The sequence below is a fragment of the Pristiophorus japonicus genome, chromosome 22 (assembly GCF_044704955.1).
Source record: "Pristiophorus japonicus isolate sPriJap1 chromosome 22, sPriJap1.hap1, whole genome shotgun sequence".
Lineage (NCBI taxonomy): Eukaryota > Metazoa > Chordata > Chondrichthyes > Pristiophoridae > Pristiophorus > Pristiophorus japonicus.
The window spans coordinates 23,214,099-23,237,322 of record NC_091998.1 but is presented as its reverse complement, the minus strand read 5'-3'; the positions used below and the strand labels follow the sequence as shown (position 1 = coordinate 23,237,322).

Below are 23,224 nucleotides of genomic sequence, written 5' to 3'. Positions count from 1 at the left end.
ATGAAGGACCCGATGTTCCAGTCCTGAACTCCTCCAATTGAGGGGGTGGAAGATGCCTGTGTGTGGATTTTTTTAACGTGTGGTGACCGTTGCACACCAGCCACCACATGGGCTTGACAGAGCGAGGTCTTTATCCAGTGGCAAAGGGTTAACCAGGATGACTGGAGACCTGCTCTGCTGCACGGACCTAGTGCACACACATCACACACACTTTTGTAGGCAGCCAATTAATGCACAGCAAGGTGCCACAGACAACAATGAGAGAATGACCTGTTAATCGGTGTTGGTTGAGGAATGTTGACCAGGTCTGCACCCCTAGGGTCTACCTGTCTTCATCCTACGGGGAAAGAGTGGGCGGAGTGAGACTAATTGGATAGCTTTTTCAAAGAGCCGGCACAGTCATGATGGGCCGAATGGTCCCCTTCGCGCTATATACTTCTATGATTCTATGATGCACATTCCCAATCGGGTGAAAAAGTGGAGTTGAGGTCAAAGATCAGCCATGATCTTATTGAATGGCGGAGCAGACTCGAAGGCCGTATGGCCTACTCCTGCTCCTAATGCTTATGTTCTTATGTGATACTCAATGGCGGAGCAGAGCTCACACATGTTCTAGTTTCGGGAAACTCTTTTTATTTTGGCTTGTCACCAAATAGCAATGTTCAGTGGTTATGTAACAGCTTATGCATCCAAAGGAACGGCAAAGGGCTTAGCAAAATAAGCAGTCCTATAGCAGGCTCTCGGAAGAATTTATTTAATTGTGTGAAGATATTGTCGGTATGGTTAAGTAATCATTTGTGAGGCGTGACCCAGCTCTCTAGGGAAACGTTTGCTGTTTGATGGATGACATTTATTTACAACAGTATGTTCCAGCAGTAAAGAGTGCTGGATGGACTTACTGTAAATTCTGGAGGTCACAGTCTGCACAGGCCTGTGTCTCTCATAGATTGGAGAAGTGCAACTAACTTCAGCTAAGAGGCCCCATCCCTCGTCTTCTCGTTTGTTTTTCTTCGGTCCGTGTATAAAGACCATTTAAGGGGCCATTTTATTTCGGCTTCGCGATTGCAACAGGAAGCCGGGAATGCTGGCAGTGTATGCTGGGACTGGGGCGTGTGCTGCTCCCGATGCCCTTGTGGCCGAGGCTCCCTGTTGGGAGCGCGAACTCGCAAAACGTCCCGTTTTCACGCCTAGCGCTCCCGTGCTGACCACAGGCAACTGCGCCGGAAGCAGGGTGGGGCGACGTCACTGCAGTGCCCATTTTTAGCGATGCTGGTTGAGGGATAAATATTGGCCAGGACCCTGAGATAACTCCCCAGCTCTTCTTCGAAATAGTGCCTCGGGATCTTTTACGTCCACCTGACGGAGCAGGCAGGGCCTCGGTTTTACATCTCATCCGAAAGACGGCACCTCCGACAGTGCAGCACTCCCTCAGTATTGCACTGGAGTGTCAGCCTAGATTTTTGTGCTCAAGTCCCTGGAGTGGGAGTTGAACCCACGACCTTCTGACTCAGAGGCGAAGGTGCTGCCCACTGAAGCTCAGTGTTTCAGTGCCTGGTTCGGCAGCTCTGCTCAGGATGGACTTCTCCAGCGAATCACCCGAGAGCTTTTTCTAGGCTCTGAAGAGATGGCCTCCCCTGTATAGCAACAGTGCTGACACTTGACAAGTAATTCTGAAGCTCTTTAGTTATTCCTCTCCTCTCTTTGCCTGGTTGCTGCGACACAACAGCCAGTGTGAAGGTGAAACTATTTCCTCATGAGGGTCTTGCAAGAGTTTGATGTGCTGACAGGGAATTCCCCGATGCACTGTCGTTTTCACGCCAACAAGACCCAAAAATCGCAGTGTAACTGGACCATTGGAGTTTCACAGAGAAATTTTTCATTATTCAGCTACGAGCTGAATTTGATTGTTATACCATGCTGAACACACGAAACCCTCGGGAATATGTTCAGAGAGGGTTGTTGTCTTGACGTTCCATGGATCTTATTGCAAGCATGAAAAGGTGACCTGGGTCACTCAGCACTCGATGGTATTTGGGCTGCCGTTTAAGATGTGGTGTATGTAGCACACAAATCACTGACTCCACACGGTCTGGTGTAAGTCTAACTGCTGTGACCTTCGTCCTTTATTGTTCAGCTCCAGAGTGCCTCCCAGGTGTGGTGGTCAGCCTTATATAGTCCTTGTTGCAGCTTCTACCAGGGTTTCCCACCACGGCGCCCTCTGTGGTGTGGCATAGTGCTTACATTACATTTACGGTACTGGGACGATACACACATCATTACATAACATCACCTCCCCCCCCCCCCCACCTGGACGCAGGACAACGATACACACATCATTACATAACATCACACTTGTCCAACGGAAGGCAGGTGGGCATAGACAGTGCGTTAGTATGGTACATATTATCTGGTACATTAACTGGTTATTGACTGGTAGCGGAACCTTGATTTCCTTGTTAGCCGTTATCATTAATTGTACTTCATCCATTATTTTATACAAATACAGTGGCCATTCAGCATAAAAAAAGTAATTCTTATTATAAATTCACTATCTCACATTAACATAGCTCATTTTAGACTCGCTCTGCCAAACAGAAGTCCTTTGTGGGGACCACCTCTTTGTAAGGCTCTTTTAAGACTCCCGGGTGCATTTCCTCTTTAAGGCGCCATCTTTGATGCAGGAGGATTCCACGAGGCTTCTCCTTGGGCACCGCCATCTTTGATGCTCTGCAGCTCCGACAAGATGCCGCCGCCATCTTCTTCTCCGCCGCTCCGAATGCCCTCCGCCGTCGCAGTCTCCGCTCCCCTCCGCTGCCACCTGACTTGCCGCCTCTCCTGCGGCCGTCGTGGCCTCTCCAGCGGCCGCACTTGCCGCCTCCCCCGCGGCCTCCGTAGCGGCCTCCCCTGCGGCTGTCATGGCCGCCGCCGCCTGACGCTACCAGCTCCTCGGCGGGGCCCCGCCCAACGGCCTCTTCCTCTGCGGGGCCCTTCCGAACCGCCGGCCCCTGGATCCCTCAGCACTCCGCCCGCAGCGCCCCGCCGGTTCACGCCCCCCCCCCCCCCACTAGGCCCCTCTGTGCAGGGCTGCTTTCCTGTGGGGGCTGAGGCTGCAGGGTCTCTGTGTGAGGTCAGGGCCTGGGACTTGCCTGTGGGGGCTGGGGCTGCAGGGTCTCTGTGTGAGATCCGGGCCTGGGACTTGCCTGTGGGTGGATTGAGGCTGCAGCTCCAGCTCGGTCAGCGCTACTCTCTGGGGACCCGGGGCACGGCAGCACCCCGGGGAGCAGCAGCCTGTGGAGGAATGAAGTCTTCCCAGCTCCCACGGACCATCCCCATCCACCTCCGGCCGAGGAGCGTAGGCCCATCGCCTGCAACGACCCACAAAGGTAAAGCGTGCGTCTCGTCCCCGTGGGACACCTGCACCATCACTCTGCCGAGAACAGGTATTAGTTCCCTGGTGTAGGTACGCAGCTTCGCCGTGACCGGGACCAGCTTGGGCCGTGCAGCTGAGTTAATCCACAGTTTATCAAAAGTTCTCCGACTCATCAACGACGGACCCGAGCCCGTGTCCACTTCCATACTCACAGGGACTCCGTTGATTTTTACTTCACTTATCACTGGGGGTGAATCGTCGGTGCACGTATACAGTCCAAGCACCTCATCTTCTACCTGCTCCTCGCTGAACAGTGGATCATCCCCCATCTCCTCAGCCACATGGTGAGTCCGATTTCTTTTACACATACGCTGAAGGTGGCCTTTAACGTGGCAGGTATTGCACGTATACTCTGCAAACCTGCACCGGTGAGCCCCATGGCTTCCTCCACAACGCCAGCATGGTGCTGCTTGATTGGCCCCCCTCGGCGGACTCTGAGTTCCAGGATCCCGAGGTCCGTGCTCTCTGCCCCGGGCAGAGCCACGTTCTGCAGTTTTGTCCGTGGTGGGCGCTATCCTGTGGACAGTGCCTGCCGGGTTCGAGACTGTGTGGATTATTTGTTTGGTGCTGCAAGTCGGGGTCATATATGCCCGGCTGATGGTGATGGCCTTTGTCAGGGTGACTGTGGGTTCCGTGGCCAGCAGCTTGTGAAGGAGGCCCTCGTGGCCAATCCCCATAACGAAAACGTCTCGCAAAGCCTCGTCAAGGTGTGCCCCAAAATCACACGGCGCCGCGAGTCTCCTGAGGTCCGCAGCATATTTGGTGACATCCTGGCCCTCGGGTCTGCAGTGATGGTAAAATTTGTATCTGGCCGTGAGGATGCTCTCCTTCGGTTTCAGTTGGTCACGAATGAGTTCAGTCAGCTCCTCGTATGACTTGTCCCTGGCGCTCCCGGGTGCCAGCAAATCCCTGACGAGACAGTAAACCTCATCTCCACAACTGGAGAGCAATATCGCCTTACGCTTCTCTCTCATTGCGTCCGTGTCCTCCGTCAGGTCGTTTGCTGTGAAGTAGTACTCGAGCCTTTCCGTAAAGGCCTCCCAATCATTGCCCACGGTAAAATCCTTTAGCGAGCCCAGAGTAGCCATGGTTGCGTGGAGTTCGTCCGCTTTCTCGTTGCCAATGTGGTGTCTGTAGCACACAAATCACTGACTCCACACGGTCTGGTGTAAGTCTAACTGCTGTGACCTTCGTCCTTTATTGTTCAGCTCCAGACTGCCTCCCAGGTGTGGTGGTCAGCCTTATATAGTCCTTCTTACAGGTACTACCAGGGTTTCCCACCGCAGCGCCCTCTGTGGTGTGGCATAGTGCTTACATTACATTTACGATACACACATCATTACATAACATAAGAAAAGAAAGATCCCATTTTGAACCTTCTTGTGGAAGCAGGAAACTGGAGAACAGAGATCAAAGATGTTGCAATGCCATCCCGGCAGTGACAATGTACAGGCTGTTAACAATAAAATGCCTTTAATACTGAAGGAACTTGGAAAACCCCATACAAATCGTTGATTAAGCCTTGTAGGTTCAAATGAGATCCTTCAGCTTATACAATAAAGGCTGTAAGGTGCATTTCAGCATTGTTAAATGACCTTATTCTCTATGCTGTGACAGATTGTGTTTGAATTTAATGGATGGTAATTTCATGAATCGTATTGTATTGGTTGTAGGGGTTGCCATTTTCATGCTTCAGAACACTTCTTGTGACAGCAATATTTCCAAATGCAATTCTGTTTTATTTTTCTATGCTTTCAGAGTAATAAAGTCCACCATAAATTTTTGACCCTGGCTATTGGACTGTGATTAAATACACAAAGCTAAGTGTTCGCTTGAATTGTTTCCCTTCCATCTAGTTTGTGAGTGTTTCTTTGTGAAATGTTTGCAAAAGTTTACTTCAAGTGCTGCAGCAGCAAACCGATATGTCAAGCTATCATAACGAGGGGTAGAACGACTTTGATACGATAAACCTATGTATTGGAGGACAGATTGGCTTTGTTAAATATAAGCTCCCCATTGGGTAAATTCCCTAACCCTATCTTCATATCATCATCATCATAGGCAGTCCCTCGAATCGAGGATGACTTGCTTCCACGTCAAAAAGTTCACAGGTGTTTCAATGAAGGACCCAAAATTCCAGGTCCAGAACTAAATCTTGAAGGGTGCAAGATGCCTGTGCGTGGACTTTTTTAACGTGTGGTGACCGTTGCACACCAGCCACCACACGGGCTTGACAGAGCCAGGTCTTGGTCCAGTGGCAAGGGTTACCCAAGACGACTGGAGACCAGCTCTGCTGCACGGACCTAGTGCGCACACGTATCGCAGTGTGGGCTGGCCCGTGCTGCCCCTGGGCCCCTGGCCCCGAACTCACACCTCTCCTGGGCCCCAATCACGTCCCTCTACAATCTCTCGCCGCTCCTTCGCCCCGACCTCGCCGCTCCTGCAGTACCTGCCCATGCTCCAATCACCGACCTGGATCTTGGTGATGTCCCTTTTCACTGCCGTTGCTCTCCTGCACCAGCACGTGCTGCTCCCTGGAGTGGTACGCTGCCGCACTGTTCCTTCCGTTCCCCGGCCTGCTCCAATATTGCTGGGCTAGTGTGGTATTGCAGCACACAATACCCAGTGAGGTATTGAACCTCACAAACCAGGTAGATTATCTGGTTCAATTTATAGTTTTTGCGGAGTTAGCCAATCTCAGTTGGGGTTGACAGTAAACATGTTACAATTGTTCTCAGTGTTCCAGGGCTGGAGAGGAACATATTAGCTGCGGTACCCGCTCCTGATCCTGAGCCAATTATCCCTCCTGGTAGCGCACACATGTGGACATAAGGTAAGGATAAAGAAAGAACTTGTATTTATATAGCGCCTTTCATGACCTCAGGATGCCCCAAAATGCTTTACAATGCTTTTGAAGTGTTGTCACTGTTGTAATGTGGGAAACAGGGCAGCCAAATTGCGCACAGCAAGGTCCCACAGATAATAATTAAATAAATGACCATATTTTGTGTTTTAGGTGTTGGTTGAGGGATAAATATTGGCCAGGATACTGGGAAAACTCCCTTACTCTTCTTCGAATAATGTCATGGGATCTTTTACATCCACCTGAGAGGACAGACGGGGCCTCGGTTTAATGTCTCATCTGAAAGACGGCACCTCAGACAGCACAGTGCTCTCTCAGTACCGCACTGGAGTGTCAGTTTAGATTATGTGCTCAAGTCTCTGGAGTGGGGCTTGAACGCACAAGCTCCTGACTCAGAACAAGAGTGCTACCCATTGAGTCAAGGCTGACAACCTGTTCCAAGGTTGACATTTTGCTGGTTGGATTGGGTTTTGCTGTGATTCCCCCTTCCTACAGTGTAACAGGCTGCCTGCACACAAAGATTGAGCTGAGGATCTAATGGGCTGGTAGTGCTTGTGGAATCCTCATAAGGCGAGCAATGAAAAAAAACTATAAATTTGAAAAGTCATCAGTCAAAATGCAAATGTAGAAAGGTCCACTCAACGCTTAAAGTATGACCTTAATACTCAACGTTTCAGCTGATTCCTTGCTGTATAATAAAGAGCAACTCATTGAAACATTCTCATTCATTGCAAGGCATACGCTAATCAATGGCTCCCTCTTCAATGATGTGTCACAGCCAAGCCTGATCCTGTCTGCACCATAAGTCCCTGCAAGCACACTTTGCACATAGTGTCCCTGGATTGCAGTTCCCTCTCCCCCCACCTTCCTAGTCCAGAAACACTGAGCCCAACTGAGATCATTTAACCCTGCACAAAGTGAGGTTCGGATTTGGGACGTTTTGGTCTTTGGATGCTAGTCATCATCATCATCATCATAGGCAGTTCCTCGGAATCGAGGAAGACTTGCTTCCACTCTTAAAATGAGTTCTTAGATGGTTGAACAGTCCAAAATGAGAACCACAGTCCCTGTCACAGGTGGGACAGACAGTCATTGAGGGTAAGGTTGGGTGGGACAGATTTGCCGCATGCTCTTTCCGCTGCCTGCGCTTGATTTCTGCATGTTCGCGACAATGAGACTCGAGGTGCTCAATGCCCTCCCGGATGCGTTTCCTCCACTTAGGGCAGTCTTTGGCCAGGGACTCCCAGGTGTCAGTGGGCATGTTGCACTTTATCAGGGTGGCTTTGAGGGTGTCCTTGTAACGTTTCCTCTGCCCACCTTTGGTTCGTTTGCTATGAAGGAGCTCCGAATAGAGCACTTGCTTTGGAAGTCTCATGTCTGGCATGCGGATAATGTGGTCTGCCCAGCGGAGCTGATCAAGTGTGGTCAGTACTTCAATGCTGGGGATGTTGGCCTGGTCGAGGATGCTAATGTTGGTGCGTCTGTCCTCCCAGGGGATTTGTAGGATCTTGCGGAGTCTGTGACTCCTGTTCACTATAAAATCTGTGTTGTATCAGGATGCCATGAATGATAACTAAACCATGAAAATAATTGTACTGCACCTCTTTGTAGTGTATTTGCTTCATGAGTTTTTTTGTTGAAGAATTCATAGCAATACATTGCTGTTAAGAACTAGTTGGTTTATTAGTAAAAGGTTTAACAATCACACTACACATTACCAGTTCATCCACCAGGCTCACAACTGCATACCTCATCGTGGATCCCCCGAACCCAACTGACTGGGATTTTATTGAGTCTTGTGAACATGACATTACTGGCTAAGCCACTCCCAACTCAACAGCTCTACAACTATTTTAATTAAACTATAAATCATGTGCCCCCCCCCTCTTAAAAGGGGCACTAGAACCGACAAATTAACATATTAAACTTTGGACATTAAATGGTCAAATTTAAATTTGGTTGCCAGGGGTGATGATGCACTCCTCTCATGGAAGGCCGCGAGCGTACCGGTGGACACCGTGTGCTCCCATCTCCAGGGACACCCTGGCTCGGATGTAACCGCGGAAGAGAGGCAGGCAGTCGTGCTGAACGACCCTCTCGACCACCCACTGCCTGGACCTGTTATTGGCCATCTTGGCCATGCCCAGGAGCAGTCAACAGCTCGACAACTATTTTGTTGTTGAAAGTAAGAAGTGTCACTCGAACCCACGTCTCCAGAGGAGACTGTGATCTGACTGCAGCGCCTTAGATCACTCGGCCATCTTAACTACACCTGCGCGCATGCTCACAGGTGCATACATTGTTTTCTGCATTGGTGCCTGAGGCAAAACAGGGAAGAAGTCTTCTTCTTTGAGCAACAGTAAGTTTGTTACCATAACTTAATAATCAGAAGAAGTTGCACTAGAAACAAGCTCCATATCACATCTGCAAATACAGGCTTAAAACACAGCTGTGTAATTCCTATGTAAACAGGAGAGTTTTTAATAGGTTTGTTCTGAAAAACAAATATTCTGCGTTTTACGTTATTCCTCATTTTCTCTTGTCTCGCCCAGAACAGAATCTTACCATTTAAAAAAAGTTACATTTTACATTTATGTAGCGCCTTCCATGCCCTCAGAACATTACAAAGTGCTTCACAACCAATTCATTACTTTTGAAAACTTTTGTAACAATATAGGCAAACGCAACAGCCAATTTGCGCACAGCAAGGTCCCACTAACAGCAAATGAGAAACGTGACCAGTTAATCTGTTTTTGATGATGTTGATTTGAGGGATAAATGCAGGCCAGGACCCCGGGAATCCGCCCTCTCTTTTTTGAAGAGCGTCATGCCATCTTTTACATCGACCTGAACAGGGAGCTTAGTATAACATCTCATCTGAAAGACAGCACCTCCAACAATACTGCATTCCCTCAGTGCTGCACTGAAGCATCAGCCTAGCTTACAAATTCAAGCCCTGGAATGGGCCTTAGGTGGTGCAAGATAGAAAGTGTGTATTTTGTATGGTGCTGTAAGGTTCATATAGTAATTACATAGAATGTACAGCACATTCGGCCCAACTGGTCGATGCCAGTGTTTATGCTCCACACCAGACTCCTCCCACCTTACATCATCTCACCCTATAACATATCCTTCTATTCCTTTCTCCCTTGTGTACTCATCTTAAATGTATCTATGCTGTTTGCCTCACTGCTCCATGTGGCAGCAAGTTCCACGTTCTCACCGCTCTCTGAGTAAATAAGTTTCTCCTCAATTAGATTTATTAGTGACTAACTTATATTTATGGCCTTTAGTTTTGGATTTCCCCCACAATTGGAAATATCTTCTCTACGTTTTCCCTATCAAACCCCATCATAATTTTAAAGACCTCTATCGGGACTTCTCTTTTCTAGGGAATGGAGCCCCAGTGGGAGAAATTAGGGTCGTTTGCGCCTCCCGTTAGCAGGGCGTAATTGACTTTTCACCCAGGCGCGGTCTTGAATTCTGTGAATAATTGCCACAGTACATTTGATTCTGGACCATGCATTATGCTCAAAGAAAATGTGTCATGCATTATTAATAACAACACATGGCTCCTCACATTGTCATAGAATGGTCAGATTTGTCTGGCTGCAAATGATGGTATTATCACTAACGCTATATCTCATAGCAGCAACTACAAGTAAAGTGCCGGGCAATCACTGTGACCTCGAAGGGTTGTCGAGGTCAGGGTCTTTTTCATTTCCCCTGCTGCTTATTTTCCCCTCTTGCTTGCTCCTTATTGCACTGAACAGAAAGCTTCCCACTAACGTTTCCCTTTGATTTCTCTCCTCCTGCTGCGGGTGCTAATCTCGGTAATAACACACAAACTGTGCCAAAAAATTGGATGGAAGTGGGATCCAACAGTGAAAATGAGCTTCAATCTGGTGCCTGTGGAGGAGAATTGTTGAGGAATTTTATTTCACCCATAACAGCATCTTTCCACTTCCACTGAACGCTAACCCTTATGTTTTGCACAGATTAGTTTGGTATTCTGAAGGAAGCAATGTGCTAATAATTTACCTGCATGTTTGTTAAATCTTAACTCCGCTGAAGAAAACAACATATACTTCATTTCGCAGAGAGGTACTTTGAACTTTAGAAATAAAAAAAAAAAGATTTGGATTTACATAGCGCCTTTCACGACCACCGGACGTCCCAAAGCACTTTACAGCCAATGAAATACTTTTGGAATGTAGACACTGTCGGAAAGGCGGCAGCCAATTTGCGCGCAGCAAGCTCCCACAATCAGCAATGTGATAATGACCAGCTAATCTGTTTTTTTGTTATGTTGATTGAGGGATAAATATTGGCCAGGACACCTGGGATAACTCCCCTGCTCTTCTTCGAAATAGTGCCACGGGATCTTTTACGTCCATCTGAGAGAGCAGACGGTGTTATGTATGTAACCCTAGGCAACCTGTATCATACCACCACCAGAGGGCCGACCTGTTGGAGTCCCAAGGGATCCCAGCATCCCTTGGGAGCACTGCATATAAGCAGGCCTCCCATGCTGTACCAGCACTCTGGAGTTTAATTAAAGGAGCTAAGGTCACACTTACTCATTGTCTGCATTACTCAGTTGCATCACTTTATCATGAGCGTAACCGACAGGGCCTCAGTTTAACATCTCATCCAAAAGACGGCTCCTCCGACAGTGCAGCCCTCCCTCAGCACTGCAGTGGAGTGCCAGCCTAGATTCTGTGCTCAAGTTCCTGGAGTGGGACTTGAACCCACAACCTTCTGACTCAGAAGCGAGTGTGCTGCCCACAGAAGGGCCATGAAATTCCGCAGATCATATGCCAGTTTCCCAGCAGAACCCCCAGGAATACATCGGAGATCCAGTTACATGGTACGTAGTATTACATAATATTGACAGCACAGAAACAGGCTATTCGGCCCAACAGGTCCGTGCTGGAGTTCATGCTCCACTCGAGCCTCCCCCACCCTTCTTCATCTAACCCCATCAACATGTGGGCCAGACCTGTTGCCCTTTCCAGGTGTTTGCTCAATGCCTTACAAGGGAAAGAACTTTCATCCTGCCCTTGCAAGCAGATGAGAGGCAAGGTGGGGACACCTTAAACCGGCACCTCTGATTCTTAGCTCGAGACCCTGTGTTGCAGTAATATGGGTCGCACACTCACCTCTGAGTCAGAAGGTTGTAGGTTCAAGTCCCACTCCAGGGCCTTGAGCCCATAAATCTAGGCTGACATTCCAGTGCAGTGTTGAGGGAGTGCTGCACTGTCAGAGGTGCCATCATTTGGATGAGACATTAAACCAAAAATCTGCCTTCTCAGGTGGATGTAAAAGATCCCATGGCTCTATTTTGAAGAAGAGCAGGGGCATTATCCCCAGTGTTCTGGACAATATTTATCTCACAATCAACATAACCAAAACAGACTATCTTGTCATTATCACGTTGCTGTTTGTGGGAGCTTGCTGTGTGCAAATTAGCAGCCAGATTTCCCACATTACAACACTCCAAAAATATTTTATTGGCTGTAAAGTGCTTTGAGACATCTGGTGATCGTGAAAGGCGCTATATAAATGATGTCTTTCTTTTAGAAACATAGAAACATAGAAAATAGGTGCAGGAGTATGCCATTCAGCCCTTCTAGCCTGCACCGCCATTCAATGAGTTCATGGCTGAACATGCAACTTCAGTACCCCATTCCTGCTTTCTCGCCATACCCCTTGATCCCCCTAGTAGTAAGGACTTCATCTAACTCCCTTTTGAATATATTTAGTGAATTGGCCTCAACTACTTTCTGTGGTAGAGAATTCCACAGGTTCACCACTCTCTGGGTGGAGAAGTTTCTCCTCATCTCGGTCCTAAATGCCAACCTTCAATGACTGATGTACCATGACACCCAGGTCTCGCTGCACCTCCCCTTTTCCTAATCTGTCACCATTCAGATAATAGTCTGTCTCTCTGTTTTTACCACCAAAGTGGATAACCTCACATTTATCCACATTATACTTCATCTGCCATGCATTTGCCCACTCACCTAACCTATCCAAGTCACTCTGCAGCCTCATAGCATCCTCCTCGCAGCTCACACTGCCACCCAACTTAGTGTCATCCGCAAATTTGGAGATACTACATTTAATCCCCTCGTCTAAATCATTAATGTACAATGTAAACAGCTGGGGCCCCAGCACAGAACCTTGCGGTATCCCACTAGTCACTGCCTGCCATTCTGAAAAGTACCCATTTACTCCTACTCTTTGCTTCCTGTCTGACAACCAGTTCTCAATCCACGTCAGCACATTACCCCCAATCCCATGTGCTTTAACTTTGCACATTAATCTCTTGTGTGGGACCTTGTCGAAAGCCTTCTGAAAGTCCAAATATACCACATCAACTGGTTCTCCCTTGTCCACTTTACTGGAAACATCCTCAAAAAATTCCAGAAGATTTGTCAAGCATGATTTCCCTTTCACAAATCCATGCTGACTTGGACCTATCATGTCACCTCTTTCCAAATGCGCTGCTATGACATCCTTAATAATTGATTCCATCATTTTACCCACTACTGAGGTCAGGCTGACCGGTCTATAATTCCCTGTTTTCTCTCTCCCTCCTTTTTTAAAAAGTGGGGTTACATTGGCTACCCTCCACTCGATAGGAACTGATCCAGAGTCAATGGAATGTTGGAAAATGACTGTCAATGCATCCGCTATTTCCAAGGCTACCTCCTTAAGTACTCTGGGATGCAGTCCATCAGGCCCTGGGGATTTATCGGCCTTCAATCCCATCAATTTCCCCAACACAATTTCTCGACGAATAAAGATTTCCCTCAGTTCCTCCTCCTTCCTAGACCCTCTGACCCCTTTTATATCTGGAAGGTTGTTTGTGTCCTCCTTAGTGAATACCGAACCAAAGTACTTGTTCAATTGGTCTGCCATTTCTTTGTTCCCCGTTATGACTTCCCCTGATTCTAACTGCAGGGGACCTACGTTTGTCTTTACTAACCTTTTTCTCTTTACATATCGACAGAAACTTTTGCAATCCGCCTTAATGTTCCCTGCAAGCTTCTTCTCGTACTCCATTTTCCCTGCCCTAATCAAACCCTTTGTCCTCCTCTGCTGAGTTCTAAATTTCTCCCAGTCCCCGGGTTCGCTGCTATTTCTGGCCAATTTGTATGCCACTTCCTTGGCTTTAATACTATTCCTGATTTCCCTTGATAGCCACGGTTGAGCCACCTTCCCTTTTTTATTTTTACGCCAGACAGGAATGTACAATTGTTGTAGTTCATCCATGCGGTCTCTAAATGTCTGCCATTGCCCATCCACAGTCAACCCCTTAAGTATCATTCGCCAATCTATCCTAGCCAATTCATGCCTCATACCTTCAAAGTTACCCTTCTTTCAGTTCTGGACCATGGTCTCTGAATTAACTGTTTCATTCTCCATCCTAATGCAGAATTCCACCATATTATGGTCACTCTTCCCCAAGGGGCCTCGCACAATGAGATTGCTAATTAATCCTCCCTCATTACACAACACCCAGTCTAAGATGGCCTCCCCCCTAGTTGGTTCCTCGACATATTGGTCTAGAAAATCATCCCTTATGCACTCCAGGAAATCCTCCTCCACCGTATTGCTTCCAGTTTGGCTAGCCCAATCTATGTGCATATTAAAGTCACCCATTATAACTGCTGCACCTTTATTGCATGCACCCCTAATTTCCTGTTTGATGCGCTCCCCAACATCACTACTACTGTTTGGAGGTCTGTACACAACTCCCACTAACGTTTTTTGTCCTTTGGTGTTCTGCAGTTCTACCCATATAGATTCCACATCATCCAAGCTAATGTCTTTCCTAACTATTGCATTAATCTCCTCTTTAACCAGCAATGCTACCCCACCTCCTTTTCCTTTTATTCTATCCTTTCTGAATGTTGAATACCCCTGGATGTTGAGTTCCCAGCCCTAATCATCCTGGAGCCACGTCTCCGTAATCCCAATCACATCATATTTGTTAACATCTATTTGCACAGTTAATTCATCCACCTTATTGCGGATACTCCTTGCATTAAGACACAAAGCCTTCAGGCTTGTTTTTTTAACACCCTTTGTCCTTTTAGAATTTTGCTGTACAGTGGCCCTTTTTGTTCTTTGCCTTGGGTTTCTCTGCCCTCCACTTTTCCTCATCTCCTTTCTGTCTTTTGCTTTTGCCTCCTTTTTGTTTCCCTCTGTCTCCCTGCATTGGTTCCCATCCCCCTGCCATATTACTTTAACTCCTCCCCAACAACACTAGCAAACACTCCCTCTAGGACATTGGTTCCGGTCCTGCCCAGGTGTAGACCGTCCGGTTTGTACTGATCCCACCTCCCCCAGAACCGGTTCCAATGCCCCAGGAATTTGAATCCCTCCCTGCTGCACCACTGCTCAAGCCACATATTCATCTGTGCTATCCTGCGATTCCTCCTCTGACTAGCACGTGGCACTGGTAGCAATCCCGAGATTACTACTTTTGAGGTCCTACTTTTTAATTTAGCTCCTAGCTCCTTAAATTCGTTTCGTAGGACCTCATCCCTTTTTTTACCTATGTTGTTGGTACCAATGTGCACCACGACAACTGGCTGTTCTCCCTCCCTTTTTAGAATGTCCTGCACCCGCTCCGAGACATCCTTGACCCTTGCACCAGGGAGGCAACATACCATCCTGGAGTCTCGGTTGCGGCCGCAGAAACGCCTATCTATTCCCCTCACCATTGAATCCCCTATCACTATCGCTCTCCTACTCTTTTTCCTGCCCTCCTGTGCAGCAGAGCCAGCCACGGTGCCATGAACTTGGCTGCTGCTGCCCTCCCCTGATGAGTCATCCCCCCCAACAGCACTCAAAGCAGTGTATCTGTTTTGCAGAGGGATGACCACAGGGGACCCCTGCACTACCTTCCTTGCACTGCTCTTCCTGCTGGTCTTCCATTCCCTATCTGGCTGTGGACCCTTCTCCTGCGGTAAGACCAACTCGCTACACGTGCTACTCACGTCATTCTTAGCATCGTGGATGCTCCAGAGTGCATCCACCCTCAGCTCCAACTCTGCAACATGGACCGTCAGGAGCTGGAGGTGGATACACTTCCCGCACACGTAGTCGTCAGGGACACCGGAAGTGTCCCTGAGTTCCCACATGGTACAGGAGGAGCATAACACCCGATCGAGCTCTCCTGCCATGACTTAACCCTTAGATACACTTAAATTGGTGACAACAATGTTAAAAGTTACTGACTAATATAAAAAAGAAAAAGAAAAACTACTCACCAATCACCAGCCAATCACTTACTCCCTAGGCTGTGACGTCACCTTTCTGTTTCTTTCTACTTCTTTTTTGCCTTCTCCCTGTAGCTGCACAAGTTCGCCTTTTATAGGCCTCTGCTGATCCCCGGACTCACGCCTCAGCGACCATGAACTCCCTCGGCCTTTTATAGGCCTCTGCTGATCCCCGGACTCACGCCTCAGCGACCACGAACTCCCGCTGCCTTTCGCGGCCTTTTATAGGCCTCTGCTGATCCCTGGACTCACGCCTCAGGGACCACGAACTCCCGTTGCCTCTCGCGGCCTTTTATAGGCCTGTGCTGATCCCCGGACTCACGCCTCAGCGACCACGAACTCCCGCTGCCTCTCGCGGCCTTTTGTAGGCCTCTGCTGATCCCCGGACTCACGCCTCAGCGACCACGAACTCCCGCTGCCTCTCGCGGCCTTTTATAGGCCTCTGCTGATCCCCGGACCCACGCCTCAGCGACCACGAACTCCCGCTGCCTCTCGCGGCCTTTTATAGGCCTCTGCTGATCCCCGGACTCACGCCTCAGCGACCACGAACTCCCGCTGCCTCTCGCGGCCTTTTATAGGCCTCTGCTGATCCCCAGACTCACGCCTCAGCGACCACGAACTCCCGCTGCCTCTCGCGGCCTTTATAGGCCTCTGCTGATCCCCGGACTCACGCCTCAGCGACCACGAACTCCCGCTGCCTCTCGCGGCATTTTATAGGCCCCTGCTGATCCCCGGACTCACGCCTCAGCGACCACGAACTTCCGCTGCCTCTCGCAGCCTTTTATAGGCCTTGCTGATCCCCAGACTCATGCCTCAGCGATCACGAACTCCCGCTGCCTCTCGCGGCCTTTTATAGGCCTCTGCTGATCCCCGGACTCGCGCCTCAGCGACCACGAACACCCGCTGCCTCTCGCGGCCTTTTATAGGCCTCTGCTGATCCCGGACTCACGCCTCAGAGACCACGAACTCCCGCTGCCTCTCGCGGCCTTTTATAGGCCTGTGCTGATCCCCGGACTCACGCCTCAGCGACCACGAACTCCCGTTGCCTCTCGCGGCATTTTATAGGCCTCTGCTGATCCCCAGACTCACGCCTCAGCGACCACGAACTCCCGCTGCCTCTCGCGGCCTTTTATAGGCCTCTGCTGATCCCCGGACTCACGCCTCAGCGACTACGAACTCCCGCTGCCTCTCGCGGCCTTTTATAGGCCTCTGCTGATCCCCGGACTCACGCCTCAGCGACCATGAACTCCCGCTGCCTCTCGCAGCCTTTTATAGGCCTCTGCTGATCCCCGGACTCACGCCTCAGCGACCACGAACTCCCGCTGCCTCTCGCAGCCTTTTATAGGCCTCTGCTGATCCCCGGACTCACGCCTCAGGGACCACAAACTCCCGCTGCCTCTCGCGGCCTTTTATAGGCCTCTGCTGATCCCCGGACCCACGCCTCAGCGACCACGAACTCCCGCTGCCTCTCGCGGCCTTTTATAGGCCTCTGATGATCCCCGGACTCACGCCTCAGCGACCACGAACTCCCGCTGCCTCTCGCAGCCTTTATAGGCCTCTGCTGATCCCCGGACTCACGCCTCAGCGACCATGAACTCCCGCTGCCTCTCGCGGCCTTTATATGCCTCTGCTGATCCCCGGACTCACGCCTCAGCGACCACCTTTAATGGCCGGCACAGCAAGAGAGTGAATGATATACCGACCTCCACAAGGCAGTGTGTGGGCCCCACCGATGACGTGTAGGATAGGAAAGCCAAATTGGCCCCTTGCTCAGGGAGCCAAAGTAAACATGGCCACGACTCAGGAGGCCTGACCACCCCCATTGCCCCCACCACTCCAAGAGCAGATTTCTGTGGGAATGGAACAGGTAGTACCAGAGATGTGCCCAAGGTGTTGCTTGTGCCCACCTGTGCCATGCAAATGGGGTGCTCCCCATTGACCCCGTAATCTCCAGCAGGGTCAGCCACTATTAAGGCTCAGCATAGGGGCTCAGCTTGTGACCTGAGAAAATTTGGGGCCGAGATAACATTCCGCCATTCACACCCCATCTGGATTCATCTTTTGTTTCTTAACTTGTGCCATTACCAACTCATTTTTGCCCATCATCCCTGTTGTCTCTCTCTAATCTCTCCTGCCTTCCACCCTATCCCAGACCTTCCCTTTTGTTCTTTCCTCCCCTCCCCCTTTCCCTGTCCCTGCACTTCCTTATGAATCCGTTACACCTCAAACTTTTCCAGTTCTGACGAAGGGTCACAGACAAGAAATAATGGAGGCTTGTAATAGGGGAACGGCAATAATCACGGGAGATTTTAACATTCATATTGATTTGACAAAGCAAATTGGCCAGGGTAGCCTTGAGGAAGAGTTCATAGAGTGTATCCTGCTCCTGTTCCTATTTGTTATGTTCTAGATCTGAAACATTAACTCTGTTTCTCTCTCCACAGATGCTACCTGGCCCACTGAGATTTTTAGCGTTTTCTGTCCTGTATAACAATTTTAAGGAGCAGGAAAAGGCCACTGGGTCCAGCAGCCATTTCCAATTTAATACTTTGACTTAAAAGGCGCAGTGCAATGAAGATCCGCCGCATCATGGGTCCTCGGTGAGTTGGTTTTACTGCCGCATGGCACCACTCTGCCGGTAATGGGTTCCAAATCCCTGCCACAACCAGATCATCCCAGGGAGCGGCCAAATGGGAGATGGAAGCCTCTCCTGAGACAAGGAAGGGATATGGAGAGAAAGCAGGAAAGGAGCACTGAGGGAATGATCAGCCATGAACTCATTGAATGGCGGTGCAGGCACGAAGGGCCGAATGGCCTACTCCTGCACCTATTTTCTATGTTCCTAAGGGAACTCAGAAATGGAGCTAATTGATGCTCCTCTCAGGTAACACTCAGCTATCAGTCTGAATATCTAACAGGGGCTAAGGAACAGGTGGCATGCCTGCTTTCTCAGTTGAGAAAAGCAATGTGGCACAAGAGAGTTAAGGACATTGGAGCTACCCATTTATAAACTAGGAGGGAGGGATATCTGTGAATATTCTTCAAACACGGCTGTGATGAGGATTACGAGGGCACTACTCGATAGAGTGAGGCCTGATGTGTAAGCAATCAATAAAATTGAGCAGAAGATGATGAGGTGAGCGCGATTCCACCAGTACAAATGTTAAATCAAAATGTTCTTTCCTTTGGCAAACGAGCACACGGCGTACTTGAGACGCTTAAACTGACAACGACAATGCAGCTGAGCGCATTTGTTCCAAATGTCAGGTTTATGTGGTGAAGCTGGATCAATGCTGATCTAATTGTAGCACGCCTCCCCACCTCCTCCTTCCCTTCCAGTGCATTCACAGGGAGTCGCTCTCCTTCACGGCTGTGATGCTGAACAGAGTGTCTTCAATGTGACCCTGTCAGACTTCAAACCTTTGCCAGTCAATTAGCTAATTAAAACTAGAATTCAGAAAGGGTTTTGAGCGGGCGAGCAGCTAAAAACCTTATCTGGAATTTCTACTCGTCACAGCCGACTCGCAATATTTGGGCCTTTATCCCTTTAATCGCCAATGCTGCAGTGCAAGGTAAAGGCAAGCTCGTCATTATAATAAACAATGGCCAACGAAGCTCTGGTGGTAGAGTAACAGAAAGCACGAGGAAATTCCGAGTGGCTCCATTTCCCTGTCCACTGCCGCTGATTTTTAATGCAGTTGGTTTTGGCGGATGAAGAAGCACCCGCTGGAATCAGGCGCCATGTATAAACGGGAGTCGGGGTCCCATTATGTTGATAGGACCATTTGAACTTTGTGCGGAAGATGCCTTGGCTTTCCCCAGTGCACTCTGCACCTGTACTTTGAAGAAGGCGGAAAGGATCCCCACAAGGTTTCCCTGCAGGCAGATGGCAGCCCAGCTCCCCCAATACTGGCGCTGGTGCCTGCCGACTGTATGGCAATTGCCTGACCCTAGGAATCCTGGCATGTCAGGGCGTGTAAGTGACTGGTGGAATGGCAGGACAGCAGGTCCGATGGGCCAAAGTGTTCTTTATTTTTTAGAAAGCATTGTTTTGAAAGTTTAAAGTTCTTACGACAGTGAGGGAGCTACTCCTGATATTGGAGTGACTTTAGCACTGTAATCTAGTACATAGGGTTACATAGGATATATGGCACAGAAACAGGCCATTCGGCCCAACCAGTCCATGCTGGCGTTTATGCTCCACTCGAGCCTCCTCCCGTCTTTCCTCATCTAACTCTATCAGCATAACCCTCTATTCCCTTCTCCCTCATATGCTTGTCTAGCCTCCACTTAACTGCATCGATACTATTTACTTCTACCACTCCCTGTGCGTGCGAATTCCACATTCTCACCTCTCTTTGTGTAAAGAAGTTTCTTCTGAATTCCCTATTGGATTTTTTGGTAACTACCTTATATTGATGGCCTCTAGTTATGCTCTTCCCCATAAGTGGATACATTCTCTCTGCATCCGCTCTATCAAAACCTTTCATAATTTTAAAGACCTCTATTAGGTCACCCCTCAGCCTTCTTTTATCCGGTGCTATTCGTACTATTTTCAGTGTAACAATGTGTTACCTGGGACATAGAAACATAGAAAATAGGTGCAGGAGTAGGCCATTCGGCCCCTCGAGCCTGCTCCGCCATGCAACAAGATCATGGCTGATCACCCACCCCAGCACCTCCCCCCCTCCCCCACACCCCCCGACCCCCCCAGCCGCAAGGACCATATCCAACTCCCTCCCGAACACATCCAATCAGCCCAGGCAGCCAGCAGTCTCCATGAACCTGCTGATAATGCGAGGAATAAGTTGGAAAGATCTAATGGGCAAAGTTCTAGCCCAGTCCATTGTACAGTTCAACCCTGGTCAATGCAGGCACAATTAGTTTGCTTCGAAATATTATACCTGATCTGAAATTTCTATCTGCAACAAGCAATTTGTAGTATTTGGGCCTTTATATCTTTAATCGTCAATGTTACAGTGCAATCTAAAGCCAAAAGGGGGGGTTTTACTTCCTGCCACGCTGGGAGCAGGGGGTCTGGTAGTGCACGAAAAGTGTCTGCTTAGTTTTCATTTCTCTGGAGTGCAGTAGGAGTGTTGGGAATAATTGTACCTGAATCTTGCCTAATCCCTACTTTTGACACAATCCAACACATCATACTCCTAAGAAGTTTTACTGAGGTATTGGAGGCTAGACTTTCCACTAAGGCCGCTATCGCTCAAAAATGGGTGATAATTCCGGCCTTAGTGCCTTTTTTATTTTTCAGGATCGCTGGAATATGGTCCATTTTAAAAACCGCTAGTTTCGCCTTTTTAATTTGGGCGATAGCCTTAGCGATGTGGAATGGGCCTTAGCGATGTATTCAGTCGTGCAAGGCTGGCGTCCATAGCAACGGCCGTTCTGCGCATGCACGTTTTTTTTTCAGGCAAAGAACTTTTCCCACGGGGGTTGACAGAGAGAACGGGGGACCTGGTCCCCATCAGTAACATGATAGAACCTTTCTTTTATTCTAGCCCCTGTTGCTTTATAAAATAAAATCTATCGGCCAATTGAGGTGAACTCCATTTCTTTCCTCATGGGATGACATACCCTAGTTCTGCTTCTACTTGTACTGTGGGCCAGAGGGGGAAAGAATTCCATTATTAACCCTGACATTACATCAATGTATGTAACTTTTCTCATTTTATTCTCCCATCTCTATTCTGCAGCATGTGATTAGTGATCAATACTGGTTGAGAAATTACAGGCCCCATCGCTATAAATGCCCTTAATTTGTCCTCAACAAATACAAATGTGATTAGATGATTGACAAGAGTCAAAAAGGTCCTTAAAATCACTCACAAATTGTTTCTCCTGACAGCCTGTTACTACAGATCCTCCTGTAGTGCCGAGTTATTGCAGCTTTTCTTCAGCTTATTTTTGGGCCAGCGATCATTTGTGCAAATTGTGGGCGAAATGCCGAAAGTAGCGCTCGCCGACAATCTGGGCCATAATCGGGCGCAATTTTCCATTAGAGCACTATTCTTGGCCTTGCACGAGGATGAGGTCATAATTTTTTTTTAAAGTAGGCTGGGCGATGCAGTTCAATCAGCAGTGCCGAAAGTTGGGCCGGCGATAAATGGGCTATAATCGGGCTCTCGTTTCCACTTTTCAGCAAATATGGGCGATAGCTCTTATATGGGCACTAAATGGGTGACAAATGGCCGATGGGCCGAAAGTCGAGCCCAAATTATTGACAAAGAGATGGTTTCCTGATTTCCAGCTAAATGGGATGATTATGCTGCAGTACTAAAGACAAATTAACTCTCTCAGCTTCAGTTGTAAATGGGATGTTCCCAAATTATGCAAAATAGATTTTTGCGATTTTCCTCTCATTTCGGTGAAGCCCTTGAGAGGTTTTTCTACATTAAAGGCACAATGGAAATACAAGTAGTAAATGAACCAGTAAGTTTGAGAAGTAATTACCTTGCACTGCATTCTCCTGCAAGACCTCAGTGGCTTCTAATAACAAGGCCCAGATTTCATTATCTTCTATAGGGCCTCCTCTTGCCTCCAAGACCTCAGCCAAAGTCACAAAAGAATTACTCATGGCTGAACTGGGAAACCCTGAAAAGAAAGAAAAGAGTGGACATAAATAGGTGCTACTGGTAACAGCCGAAAAATCAGAGATGATAAAGCACAGAAGGCCGCCATTCGGCCCATCGTGCCTGTTCAGGCTCTGTGAAAGAGCGATCCCATTAGTCCCACTCCTCTGCTCTTTCCCCATAGTCCTACAATTTTTTCCTTTTCAAGTATTTACCCAATTCCCTTTTTAAAGTTACTATTGAATCTGCTTCCACCACCCTTTCAGGCAGTGTATTCCAGATCATCACAACTCGCTGTGTAAAAAAAATTCTCCTCGTCACTCCTTAGTTCTTTTGCCAATTATTTAAATCTGTGTCCTCTGGTTATTGACTCTCCTAACAATGGAAACAATTTCTCCTACTCTCTCTGTCTCTGGCCAAGAATGACCAAGAAACAGTATATGTCATGTATTCAACTGTCATTGTAACCCATGTATAAGCTGACCTAAGTTGTACACCTTGAGAACACTGACCACAGGGGGCGAACTAGTGGGAGACACTCCTAACCTGGACTTTCCGGTATAAAAGGGAAAGCTCCACCCACCGTCTGTCTCTTGAGGTCTTGGTAATAAAGGTAACTGGTCACAGAGTGACCTTCTCTCAAGTATGCATTTATACTGTATAGTAAGGACATATTATTGGCGACGAGAAACTGGGATTTAAACCACGCGAGCATGGTCACTAGCAGCACAGAAGAGAGGTACTGTGTTGGTGATGATTGGGGCGACTTTATTGAGAGACGACAGCAAAGTTTTGTCACTAAGGAATGGTTGGGACAGGATTCGCCGACAAACGCAGGGCTTTATCTCCTGACGGTTTGTGGATCCAGAACGTACTCCCTGATGAAGGACCTTCAAGCGCCAGAGAAGCCGGTGGACAAGACGTTTGAAGAGCTCAGTAAGTTGATCGGGGAACACCTTAAACCGGTGAGCAGCATGCACATGGCGAGACACCGGTTTTACACGCACCGGTGGCAAGAAGGGCAAAGCATTCCAGACTTCGTGGCAGATCT

General features: G+C 48.5%; 1 protein-coding gene across 1 annotated transcript in view; it reads right to left on the bottom strand.

Moving 5' to 3' along the window:
- ptpn20 (protein tyrosine phosphatase non-receptor type 20) overlaps positions 1-23,224 on the bottom strand; it is a 473,076-nt gene that overhangs the window by 411,980 nt on the left and 37,872 nt on the right. Inside the window, exon 2 of the mRNA XM_070865389.1 lies at positions 22,055-22,195. Coding sequence (XP_070721490.1) covers positions 22,055-22,178 — 124 coding nt within the window. The 5' untranslated portion in view covers positions 22,179-22,195. The remainder of the gene's footprint in view (positions 1-22,054; positions 22,196-23,224) is intronic.